The following is a 13,901-nucleotide window of genomic DNA, read 5'->3' as shown; positions in this document are numbered from 1 at the left end:
GCCGCTAAAATTTTGGTGTAGTACTACGGCATCAACACTGGCTTGCAAGCTGTAGTACTACGGTACTGACAGTGAAAGGGTTAACAACAACAGTCTCCTTTTGAATAGGATCAAAGCTTCCTGATGGGATAAAAAAAAAAAGTCATTGCACATAAAAGTTTTCTTAATCGTGTACAACATGTCATTCTTATTGGGCCTTGTCTGAGAAGTGTAGCCTATGTAGTAGCAGGATAAATCTCTGAGAAATGAGATCACTGAACATCAGGGTTCATATAAGGTGATCAGATGACTAGTGTGATTAAATATTGCAATTTTTTTTTTTTTACACAAATAATTTCAAAGCCCAGCCTTAACTGTGGTGTAACTAACATGTTTACCTTTGTATGCTGGCAGTATCTTCTGGTTTCCATCACTAATTTGCATCAGGATTATCAAAATATAGTTCAAAGAATTTGTTCTGTGGTGTCATTCCCAGGGTACAGTTGGGCTGGATTCCAATGTTTGTGTCATCAGATTGATTTAGGATTGGGCATGAAATGTGCATCCTCCAGTGAATCCCAAATGCAGTCTGGTGGTGATTGTTCGATATTTGTGGCTGGTTGTGTAGTGGTTAGTGACTGTGACTGTTGGGGTGTGGGGCAATGGTGCTGTGCATCTTCATCCCACCCACCACTGCTACATGCAGTGCCTGCATTGCTTACAGCCCGTACCCATGTCATTCAAAGCACCATTATCTCATTATCCCTGTTTATCACTGGTGTTGTGTGTCTGGATGGGTATACCACAGCATGTGGCGCCGTATATATTGCTGCTTGATAGGGTAATAATTGTCATCGTTATCACTGGGCTGTTCATCGATTGTAAGGAAATCAAAGTCCATATCACTATCACCACTGTTACTCAATCTGTACCCAAGCCACAGGAGAATATGAGCTTTTGTTTACAGCATGAACACATTCCAGGGTTTTCAAACACCATTTCTGGTCTCTCCCACATCGCTTTCCGCTATTAAACGTGTGAAACTATAGAACTCATCCTTAGTTTGGCAATCCTTGTTGGAACTGTCACTGGAGTTATAACTCATTGAATTCACCTGGGAATGAGGCTTTTGTGTTTGCGTGGCATGGTGAACAAGGCATACTAAAGATGGCATTCCCACAATGCACTGTGGTGGCCCCAGTTTTGTTGTATACTATTATGCACATTGACTGCACAGACCCATTCACTTGTATGTAGGCTTACCAAGTCCTTCGCGCCAAATTCTGAGCTGCTAGAATTAATGCACAGATCCATGAAAGCGATATTGGTGTCGGTAAGAGATAATGAAGGGTTAATATATTTCATCTTCACCTCAAATTCTATCTTCACTTCCTAAGCTTATTTTCTTGGACATCCCTGCATATTCTTTACTTATATCACTCCTATAATTCTGGAACCTACACCTATCTTGCCACCCTTTTCTTTTTTCTCATTGCATTCCTTTCTGCCATACTTTCCTTCCTTAAGGAAAATGATACAGGACAGTGTGCAGTAAATCGAGCTTTCCTATTTTAAACCCCTACTTGAAATAAGTTTTTCCCATCATATATTTTGTTTTTGGCTATTATGCAGCATTAACATTTAGCCATCTTTGGGATATATTTGTGGTATTTTCCTTTTAAGTTTTACTGACTATAGATTTACTGCAAGTGGATTTATGGTTTTGTGTGACTGATCTTTTAGCGATATGGCTTTAGTAAACAGACAAGTTTCACAGATGTATTATTTACAACTGTATGCATACAGATAGTAAATGTGTATATTACTGGAGGTGGTAGGTTGGTAGGCAGCAACTGGGATATCCAGGAAGACATTGCCATCCTGTTGTACAAGTGTGAGATGGAATGCCATTAATTGGTTTGCACTAGCAGGATTGCTGGTCTTTCTTTTGTCTCATGAAAATGTAAACTGGCATGTAAACCTTAAAAACCTTTACTTAAATTCAGTATATATTTATCTCTACTTTCCCATTTCATAATACAGTAATTCTTATTTGTGTAATAATTCCCAAAACAACTGACATGTAGTGGATTGTATTTGTATGCACATATAAGAGTGCTCATACTTTTTCAGATTTTTAATTAAAATTTTTGTCTTTGGTCAGGTGTGTCTCCCTATCATTAGCGCCGAGAACTGGAAACCTGCAACAAAAACGGACCAAGGTGAGTGGTCATTGTTTTCAGGTTAATAGTTAATATACAGTATTTTGTAGTTTCCTTTAGATACTAAGTTTCCTCTCACTTTTCCTTACTCGATTTCCCTCCTGTATCCCATAACCTCCCCCTTTTTGCCTTCTCTTCCTATCCCTCCTCCTTTTCTCTCTTCCATGCCTGTCACCTCTCCAGGTTAACATAAAGCCAGAATTGTAAAATAAGCCACATTTCTTGTTTTATTTTTGCTCCAAAAACACTGAACAGTCATTTTACAAAAAAGTAATACAGCCTCTCCTCATTTAACGACGGAGTTCCATTCCTAAGACCACATCATTAAACGAATTCGTCGCTAAGTGAGGAGCATACTATAATGGCAGTGGGTTTGTTTCAGACATCTTTGATATTGTTTTAATGTCACCTTTGCACCATTTATAATACTTCTGTTATCTGAGATTGTCACTATTCCTATATGGTACAGTATAATTTACAGTTAACATAAAACGAGAATTGAAAGAAAAATCCTGCCAAATCATGGTAACCCAAAGAAGAAAATACATTCACAAACATTCACTCAATTACCATGTTTCAAGGTGTTTGCTGACATTGCAGTCAAATTACCCCTCCGGTTGCAACATCCCTACTTACCACATGCATAAAATAGTTACCTTTCTTAAGAAATCATTTGTCTAAAGTATTTAATTTACAAGTGCAGACCATTGTAAATCTTATGTCTAGGGTTTACCACTTAATTTTGCATTTTATTAATCGTCAAATTTGTTATTTTTTATATGACCATTTATACACTAAATGGTAATATAAAAAAAAAAAGGCATGATCTGAGATTTGGCTGCAGAGGCAGATTTCTCATCTCTTGACGAATGTTTACAAAAAAAAAAAAGAGCTTACCACACACAAACCATATGATTATGTATATACAGACAAAAAAAACGAATGAGAAAAAAGAATGTAGAAATACAATATTTAGTCATACTTCATCTGACCTGGTGTGTGATTTTCTTTTGACTTCATGCATGACATTGAAATTGAAAACGAACCATTGGGTTTCTCGTGCCTAAATCTGGTGTCTCTTTATTAAGACAGCAGATTGAAATTGTATTAAAAACATTCCATGTTCATAAGTCATTGATTCCATCAGCTACCTATCTTCTACTGCCTTTTCTTAATATCTAAACAGATAATGGAAGAAAAAGGTTGTGATTCAAGAACCCCTCATCGATATTAATGAATCTTCATTGAGGGATGAGATCATTTGGAAAAAAAAAAAAGTCCATTAACCAGAGCTTTTGGAAGTTTGGTGCACATCTGATCTCTTCAGCTGTGGATGATGGATAATTGACTAAATATGCATGCATTCGTTCGCGTAAGGTATGAATATAGTGATACTCAAATTTAACATTGATTGCATCAATTGCAGTGATTGAGGCTCTAATCAACCTTGTAAATGAGCCTGAACCTGAACACCCGCTTCGTGCTGATCTTGCCGAGGACTACACGAAAGACCGTAAGAAATTTATGAAAAATGCGGAGGAATTTACAAAGAAGAATTCAGAAAAGAGGCCAGCAGACTAACTACCCTCTTCATGTGTAGTCTGTAATTTACAAAGGCACTTTGCAGGCAGACCTTTTTTATAAATAAATTTTTATGTTTAGAGATAAACTTATTTACTATGTGGGGCATTCCCCTAGGTGCTGTATGACCCCTACAAGTTTAGCACTCCTCCTATAAATGTAATGATGATAATCACCAGATGGAAGTGGTACTTTGGTGTTTTAATTTATTTTTCATTATATTTCCAGTTATACTCCAGTGCACTTGTGCTATTACATAGTTTTTGTTAAAGACACTAAAGAATTCATTGTAGGAATGTATTTTTGCACTTGAGATTCCCACGGTGTCTTGAATAGTTAAGTAGATTTTTTTTTTCTGATTTGGCACTTTCCTTGGTGCCTTTTTCTTTAAGACTTAAGCATTATATCCTTTTAATATCTTAAATTTACCTGTATAAATTATTTAATACTCAATAATGTACTAAATGAAAAGAAATCATATCCAGTGTGTGTGTCCACAGGTTGGTGATAGTAATACACTAGCTGTAATTCTCTTTGTAGGGGTTGTTACAGCATGTACTCCATGTAAATGAGAACAATATACATGCAGATGCAGGAATTCTCAAGTACATTACATTTCAATACAAACATGTTAGAAGAATGAATATGCACCTTCTTAATCCTAGGTAAAGTTCAGTTATGTGCCAGGCTTAGGTAATCTTGACGAAATTAAATTCATCTTGTCCATTAGTCTGCCTGTTAAGTGTCCATACTTTTAGAATTGTCGACCTCCAAAGTCTCGCTGCCTCCTTGGTGATATTTTTAAAATCACTATTATGTAGACTTGTATTTAGGTTTACATATGGTAACGACAATGGACTTGTAAAATTTAAAAAGTAAATTGTATGGTTAATGTATAAATGCTATGCCATATCTTCACACCATATCTGTGCAAGATAGTTTTTCTTGGGAGATGTGAGCCTTTTCTTTTATGTCAATAGAATTTCAGTTTGTACCATAGTGTCTAACACAACTGTGCTTGGTCTTAACAATCCATTTAAAAAATGGATTTGTCACAGATTGTGGGTTGATCAAACATGGAGGTTGATATTTTAGCTGATAAAGGCATGAGATACTCTTAATATTAAATAGCAAAATATAAAGTACAGTGTAGTTATTAGCTTGCCTTGAAGAGCTCTTGTAAAGAGTTAAGGTTTAACGAAATAGTTCAATGATATGAAATTTTTCACAATTGAAAGGTTAATTAGACATAATGCTTTGGTCTGTATTGATTTAACACCAGGATATATCCATATGTTTTCCATTTTGAAGTGTTTAATGAGTATTCTTAACACTTAAATTGGTGGCATCAACACACTAGTCACAATTCCCTTTTGAGAAACGCTTGCCGTATTCCAATGTATGTTAGTGATGGAAACCCTCCCATACATTCCAGCTGGGTGGGCTATAGATTTTCACTTGGTTTCAGCATTGTATGAAAAATGCAGGAACTGTGATACTTGAAGGTAATGCTTTGAAAACAATCTTGCTATAGAATGAATCCATAATTTTTTATTGTAAAGTGGGTTATAGGGAGTTTTTGCAAAACTGCCAGCTTTTAGACATGTGTAATTTGTTACTTTTCATGAAATGTATAGATACTTTTTCTTTAAGTCTCCTCATATTTATAAGAGAATTTCATGGATGGGATGATTGTTGATATGCTCTGATATGCATATTGATTTTGTCCCCAGACTCTATTAACATAATGCAGGATTACAAGCTTGAGGTATGTCCTGTTAGCATCTGTTGAGGAGGGAGCCATATTGGCTGTGCTTATGGTTGGTTTGTGAAAGAATTCTTTTTAAAGAATGGTTTGATAGGTGGTATGCAAAAAAAAAAAAAAAAAAAAAAAAGTTCATATTAGTTATTTGGCTTTTTTGTTACTAGTCTTTGAATTTGCAACATAAAAGTAATTACATAAGATTTGATTATATGCATCCGTCGCATGAAACTGCATAGTGGTTTCTTCAGGTAAATGGTTACATTTTTTTTAAATGTACATTTCTTTACTGTACTGTGTCCAAGAGATGTGAGCCTTGTTTGTTCTCTATGGAAGCAGGGGAGTATTTTGCCATCCATGATCATGGGACTCAATTTTTTGTATAGATTCAGTATTTGTGTTAATTTTCAATTATTCATCTACTAGAGGTGGACATGTTTGTTATTTGAAACATTTAGCTTTAGGCATGTGTGTCACCTATACTTTGAATAGTACTGTGCATATTTATTTAAAGAATTTATGTATTATGAAGCAAAATGGAGTAGCCTCCTATTTTATTCATTTCCTTAACAATTTGTAACTGAAAGGAGTCTGTATCAACATCCAGGTACAATTTTAGTATCTTCAAATACATTGCATAAAAAATTATCTGTATGATTTAGTTATAATTATTGCTTTTGTAGTCTCATAAGTTGCATATATTTCAAGATGTCTGTCTGCATAAGCCAGCTGTGTTTAATGAAGTCTCCTTTAGGATTGATAACAATGAAGAGGCCTTTTATTTGGTTCGTCAATCCCTCTGGAGGTATACATGACCCTCCTTAATGCAGAGCCTCTTAAAGGTTGTGCAGATACCTGGTGCTGTATTTGTTTCAGTTCTTTCTTCATACTTTGTTGCCAAGGCACAGGGATTGTGGTGGCAAACTACAAAGGTAAGCTTTAGGCTCTGAGCCTTTTGGTTGTAGTTTTATGTTCTCTCTCTTCATCTCTCTCTCTCTCCATCTCTCTCTCTCTCTCTCTCTCTCCATTCTCTCTCTCTCCATCTCTCTCTCTCTCTCTCCATCTCTCTCTCTCTCTCTCCATCTCTCTCTCTCTCTCTCCATCTCTCTCTCTCTCTCTCTCTCTCTCTCTCTCTCTCTCTCCATCTCTCTCCATCTCTCTCTCTCTCTCTCTCTCTCTCTCTCTCTCTCTCTCTCTCTCTCTCTCTCTCTCTCTCTCTCTCTCTCCATCTCTCTCTCTCTCTCTCTCTCTCTCCATCTCTCTCTCTCTCCATCTCTCTCTCCATCTCTCTCTCTCTCCATCTCTCTCTCTCTCTCTCTCTCTCTCTCTCTCTCTCTCTCTCTCTCTCTCTCTCTCTCTCCATTCTCTCTCTCTCCATTCTCTCTCTCTCTCCATTCTCTCTCTCTCTCCATTCTCTCTCTCTCTCCATTCTCTCTCTCTCTCCATTCTCTCTCTCTCTCTCCATTCTCTCTCTCTCTCTCTCTCTCCATCTCTCTCTCCATCTCTCTCTCTATCTCTCTCTCAGAAGTTCATTTGCTACCAAGCTTGAGTGTTGACATTTCATAAGGTTTTTGGCTTAAAATATTATATATTAGTACATTGTAAAATCCATCTGGTCATCATTTCTAACATGGGCACAAAATATGAGTGTAAGTATATGTCCCAAATGAAAACTCCTTATAGAATATAAGAATGGAGGAACACTGCAGAAGGCCTACTGGCCCATGCAAGGCAGGTCCTTATCAAAACGACCTCTACCCAAAGCTACCCAAGAAATAACTCCCGTACCTGATGGCACCAATCAAACCCAGCCCCTCCCACTCATATATTTGTCCAGTCTCTTCTTAAAGCTACCCAAGGTCCTAGCCTCTATCACCCCACTGGGAAGACTGTTCCACGCATCTACAACTCTGTTAGAAAACCAGTACTTACCTATGTTCTTTCTAAATCTAAATTTATCCAACTTAAATCCATTATTTCTGGTTCTTACCTGGTTCGACACCCTCAGTACTTTATTAATATCTCCCTTGTTTATGCCTGTCATCCACTTATACACTTCAATGATATCTCCCCTCATTCTACGCCTCTCCAGAGAGTGGAGATTTAAGGCTTTAAGTCTATCTTCATACGGGAGGTTCCTTACACAGTAAATCATTTTAGTCATTCTTCTCTGTATGTTCTCTAATGAGTGTATGTCCATCCTGTAGTAAGGGGACCAAAACTGAGCAGCATAATCTAAATGAGGCCTCACTAGTGATGTATATAGCTGTAAAATAACTTTTGGACTTCTGTTACTTATACTTCTTGAGATAAATCCAAGTAATCTGTTGGCCTTGTTGCACACACTAAGGCACTTCTGTCTTGGCTTTAGATTTCTGCTTACCATGACTCCTATGTCTTTTTCACATTCTGTATGATCAAGCTCTACTTCACCTAGATTATAGCTTCGAGGGTTATTTTCATTACCAAGGGCAAGTACCTTACACTTATCCACATTGAACTTCATCTGCCACTTTTCAGACCAAGACATTAATTTGTCCATTTTAAGACTGCATTTTTCTTCCACAGACAAGAATAGACCATGTCCAAACACCTAACCACATGCTTTAATATTAAGTACATTGAATGGTGACCATCTTTTGTGGTCAGGAAGCATTCTAATCATTCAGACCAGTTATATGTATTTGTCTTGTAATGAGTGTGGCATACAGAACTTGTTCTCAGGCAAGTGTTAAGTGGACACATCTCTCACATTTTCCTTTAGGACTGTTCTTCATCCTCGTGTCTTTATGCTTCTGTTAGAATTGGACAGATGGACTCAAATGGAACAGGATATTAAAGAAAGGTGGCCTCTGTCAAAGCTTTCAGTTGTAAATGGAATTTTCATCACAAAAAGCACCAGATGTAAAAAGTAGTTCATCAACTTGCACAACACTTGTGAATATAATTCGGTAAATGCCAAACTCAAATGGGGCTTAGCAAAATAAAACTTGCCTGGTTATGAATAAATATAAACAGTATATTTTGCAATATATGTAACTAGTATTTACATTGTTGATTTATTCAGTATTGATATTAATAATGATTTTTTATATGTAATTGTATAGATACTGAATATGCACCTGCATTACCTTGCTGAATTGGCTTTAATTTAGATGCCATCAAAGATTTTAAACATTTTTGGAGGCTATTTCAAGGTGCTTGTAAATTTTGTTTCAGTGTACAGCCCATGAAAATATGGATCTATTATTAAATAAAATTTTAAATTATAATAATGGCCAGTTTTTCATCACTAGGATAAGAAAGTTCTGTTCATTAATTTTCTACACCAAATGAATATTGGAATTGTCAGTACTTTCATATTGTCAGCAGTTTGAATAAAACAGTGCCAACAAATCAGGAATTGTTCTCGTTAGATGTAATGAACCTGTCCACTCATTCAGCTTAACACTTTTGACTGATTTTGTTGTATTGCTTTAGAAAAAAATTACAGTACAGAAAGTTAAATTTTCACAAGATATTTTTAAGTCCTTTGTGAAAAAAGCATACCTCGTTTAAAGGTACATGCAGCAAGTATAATACAGTATACTGGATCATAATTCTTTCAATAGTGTAATCTGGTACTGGTAATTTTTGAAATAATGAGCTCAAAGAGCTTTTAGCAGTGGTGTGCTTTGATTATGGTGTAATCTGATTACAATACCCTTTAAGCAGGAAGTAACCTGATCACTTTATAGTATGTTTAAAAATACACTGTGTATATAATTAACAAACTTGTAAAGCATCGTTATTAATACAGTAAAGAACAGAATGAGTAAATTTAATTATTTTACCTCAAAATGCCTCTTCAAGGAGGGCTCCTTGGCATGGTGAAGAGGCTGTTGGTCTGAGGAATTAGACCTTTTGGTCTCCTTTCTCAGACTGAATCTAATTACCACCCAATCTCCTCTCCTATCCCATTTTCCCCATCCCTTTTATTCCCTTCCTATTTTTGGCCTTTGGGATTCTTCCCACAGGCACGCTGGTTCCTAGGTAGAGGGAAGAGTACCGGGGTCCATCCCATTCCGTTGAGGTCCTTGACGGTGGTGTAGTTTGCCATGGAATCTGGATCGCCTGGAGGTGTCCCAATCCCTCTCCGGTCTCCCGGGGGGTGGCTTTGGGTGTCTTTCGGGTGACTGGTGTATCTCTGGAAGCTGCCTGTCGGATTCCAGGGGGTGGTGGCCAAAGGAGGTATGCTTCGTGGCGGGTGTCTGGTCGCCCTCTTTTGTTCAAGGTGGCTCAGTGGATGTGAGGTTGCTATCCTGGATTGCTGGTTTACTGGCATGAAGGGTAGGGTATGGTACAGGTTCCATGCCGCATCTGCACTAATTGCGGTGCTGAGGTCCTCTTGGGTGCAGAGGGGGAATTTTCGGCCCTTTTTTGCCTCCTAGGAGCTATATCTCCACGTTTCCTCCCCCCCCCCTTTTTTTCTTTACTTTTAGAGACCTAACCATGGAACCCCAAATTCATGAACCTACTCCCTCTGGGCCCCTTCCTGATACTGCATCCTCTTCTGACCCTGCCTCATTATTTGACTATTTGGACATTTCTAATTCCTCTGTACCTCTTGCTGGTGCTGTTTCGTCACCCGCTTCAGGTACCGGGGTTCCATCTGACTCCTTTGATATGTCTAACCTCCACTCTTCTTTGACTATGCTTCCGGCTTCTCCCTCTACAGTGAGGGAATTTTCGAATTGCCTGCCTATCCCACATTGGACCGACTCCGGTCCCACACCAAAATGCCCACGACCATTACCTGATGATACGTCTTCACTTTCTTCTCATCCTACTAAGAAAAGGCAGGCACGTCATGCACTCCCTTTCCATGTTGTTTCATAATACACAATGGACTAAGTTTTTTACTCTATGACCGAGTTCCTCTACTGCCTACCTTTCCAACTATGTTGGTAGAGATATATCCTTTTGTGCTCTCAAGAGCAGTACACGCATCATCACTGTCCAGACTGCTAGCCAAGCTCACAATCTTTCTCTCCTTACAACTATCGATACTATTCCTGTAACTATTGAAAAACATCATTCCCTCAATTCTTGTAGTGGTATTGTTATTCTGCCCCATACCATTAGCCTTTGCTAACAACCACTATGTCCTAGTGGTCTTTTTTGATCTAGAGAAGGCATGACACCACTTGGAGGTAGTATAACATTCTAGCCCAAGCCCACTCCTTAGGCCTCCGCAGTAATTTACCAAACTTCATCACTGCTTTTTTGTCCGATAAACATTTTCGGGTCCATATTGGTGCCTCGCTTTCCTCGGACTTTGTACATGCTGAAGGAGTCCCACAAGATTGTGTCCTCAGTACTACTTTCTTTTAGCTATAAATGACCTACCTTCCATTCTTCCTTCACATATTTGGTCATCATTTTATATTGATGACTTCGCTATAGCTTACTTGAGTGCTGACTGTCGACTAGTAGCAGCCTCCCTTCAGGTTGTGATAGACAGTCTCTCCCATTGAACCACTTCTCATGGCATTAAATTTTCCAGTACGAAAACCCGATTCGTTACCTTCACTAGATGGCTGCTTATACCGGATACTCCCTTGTGCTTACACGATTCATGTATTCCGGCATGTGATATGGTCAGGTTTCCGGGCCTGCTCTTTGATCGCAGGCTGATGTGGAGACCTCACATTTCTTCGTTAAAGACAACTTGCCATGGTCGGCTAAATGTCCTTAAGGTTTTCGCACATCGTTCATGGGAAGCTGATCGTCGCACTCTCCTCCATTTGCATTCCACCCTAATCTTTTCCAAGGTAGATTATGGTGACCAAATCTATTCTGCAGCCTCTCCCGCAACTCTAAGTTAGATCCTATACATCATCAAAGTCTCCGTCTGTGCCTTGATGCCTTTCATTCATCCCGTTGAGAGCCTCTATGCAGAAGCGAATTTTTCATCCTTGTCTGATCACCATGATGCTCATTGCCTTCACTATTTTGTTCTATCTCTTGCCATCTACAATTCTTCCATATATAGGATAGTCACTGATGTTAGTAGGTGTTCTTTATTTGTTCGTCGCCCCTTTTCTCTCTGACTTAAATTCACTCGTCTTCTCTTCAGTTTCCACCTCTATATTCATGTAGCGTCTCGCGAAGTTGCGGCTGTTTGCGTCTGTTCTTTCCCACTGCCATGCGCGAAAGCCCAACTACCTATGGTGGCTTCCCACTCTCTTTTTCTTTACTTCCGCTCTCGTGCCATCGCAGTGTACACCGATGGTTCTAGGTCTTCCGATGGCATCAGATTCACAGCAGTGTTTCCGAACAGTGTCGTGCGAGGGCATTTATTACCCTCGGCTAGCATTTTTACGGCTGAATTGCATGCCATTCTTGTTGCACTTACCTGTATTGCATCTATGCCTGTGTCACCATCTGTGGTCATTTCAGACTCTCTTGGTGCTTTACAGGCTATATGAAAATTTGATGCACCTCACACCCTAGTTCTTCGTATCCAGCTTTGGTTATACCGTATCTCTAGCAAACACAAAGATATTGTTTTTTGTTGAGTCCCTGGTCATGCTGACTTACAGGACAATGAACAGGCAGACACTACTGCACGGTCAGCAGTACACAACCACCTAGTTTCATATAGAGATGTTCCATTCACAAACTATTTTGCTGTAATTGCTACCCACCTTCCCACCCATTGGCAACAACACTGGTCTGATCACCATAACAAACTTCGTTCTGTTACTCTGGCCGTCTTCTTGTCATCAGTGTTGAGGTTGGGAGACTACTCTTTCCCATCTTTGCATCAGCCACACTCATCTTACTCACGGGTATCTCATGGAGAGGTGCCCTGTTCCTCTGAGAATTGTCAGGTTCCAGTATCTGTTAGCCACATTCTGTTGGACTGCCCACTGTCAACGAGCACGCAGAATTTACCTCCGTCATTGTCTCCGCTCTGCTGCCCTTTCTTTACCTCCCCTTCTTACTGATGGACCCTCCTTTAATCCACTCTCTCTCATTGACTTTTTGACAGCAACTGATTTACTACACAAACTCGGATGATGATGCCTCTAGCACTCCCCTCAGTTCTTTTTACCAAATCTCTTGCTACCCTCAACCCCTGCAATATCCACTGTCCCGCTGCATTCCATAACCTAATAATCATCCCTCTCCTTCTTGCTACCCATTATCCCTGCATCCTTCCCTGCCCTTCTGCACTGTATAACCCTTTAGGTTTAGCACTTCTTTTTTATAATAATGATATACACCTCCTGGGTTTAGCTCTTGGTTTAGATTATAATATGCACATCCCTTAATATAGAGTAAGATTTACATGTCATAGTAAATGTTTGAGAGGTTTCATACCCTAATGCTCAGGGAGCTTTTGTAAGCATACAAGATCCTCTAAGGATTATAATAAAAAATGAAGTGCTAAACCTACAAGGGTCATACAGCACAGCAGGGAAGGGTGTAAGGGTATTGGGTAGCAAGAGGGAGAGGTATAAAGGGCTGTGAGGAGTACTAGAGGCAGTAAATCAGTTGCTGTCAAGAGTCTGGGTTAAAGGAGGGTCCATCAGCAAGATGAGAAAATAAAGTAAGAGCATTAGAGCTGTGACGACATTGGAGGTAAATTCTGCGTGCTCATTGATAGTGAGGGCAGAATGTGGCTAACAGAAACTGGAACTTTACAATTCTCAAGAGTGGAACAGGGTGCATCTCCATGAGATAACGGTAAGACGTGTGGCCGATGCAAAGATAGGAGTAGTCTCCTAACCTTTACACTGACAAGATGGCCAGAAACCTGAAGTGTGGTACCTTGGTATGTGTCTGCTTTGGAATAAGTCCAACTTGATATACGTCCTGTTTGGATGTGAAAATTTTTGCTTGGTATATGACCTTTGGAATACGACTCACGTACTAGAACTTGCATGGGCCAAAATGAATCACAACACCCTTGTTTACCCCTCTCTCCAGACAAAGCCACAACTGCCCACTAGCGTCAGTAGCCCCATTGCTACCATTCATTGAACCCAGATTTTTAGTATGTCAAGCCTTGTGATCTTCAACCAGGTCCAGATAGAAAAAAAAAAACAGAAGGGAACTCTTCTTCCAAACAATAACAGTCCTCCTTCCTTCTTAGCACTCTCCTAGTAGGCACTCAACTTTTCAGCATAGTGAGGTTAAATTTGCATTTATTTCATCCAGTATTTTGTATTTATGTATGTATTTTAGTATTAAGCAGTCTTAAAATTATTTTATACAACCCCATCAATGTATAAGATGCCAATAACAATAGGATTTTTTATTATGGGAATGGATTAAGTTTTCCCTATATAGTGGAGCCTTTATGTGTG

The 13,901-nt window shown here is 39.0% G+C and overlaps 1 protein-coding gene across 1 annotated transcript in view; it reads left to right on the top strand.

The window, feature by feature from the left end:
- The window catches only part of LOC128701115 (ubiquitin-conjugating enzyme E2 L3), a 31,722-nt gene extending 22,359 nt beyond the window's left edge, over positions 1-9,363 (top strand). The window contains exons 4-5 of the mRNA XM_053794682.2: positions 2,144-2,201; positions 3,628-9,363. Of these exons, the coding sequence (XP_053650657.1) occupies positions 2,144-2,201; positions 3,628-3,782 (213 nt within the window). The 3' untranslated portion in view covers positions 3,783-9,363. The remainder of the gene's footprint in view (positions 1-2,143; positions 2,202-3,627) is intronic.
- The last annotated feature ends 4,538 nt before the right edge of the window (positions 9,364-13,901 follow it).

The sequence above is a fragment of the Cherax quadricarinatus genome, chromosome 73 (genome assembly GCF_038502225.1).
Source record: "Cherax quadricarinatus isolate ZL_2023a chromosome 73, ASM3850222v1, whole genome shotgun sequence".
Classification (NCBI taxonomy): domain Eukaryota; kingdom Metazoa; phylum Arthropoda; class Malacostraca; order Decapoda; family Parastacidae; genus Cherax; species Cherax quadricarinatus.
The sequence above is the reverse complement of the archived record's forward strand: the minus strand, read 5'-3'. Positions and strand labels throughout refer to the sequence as shown.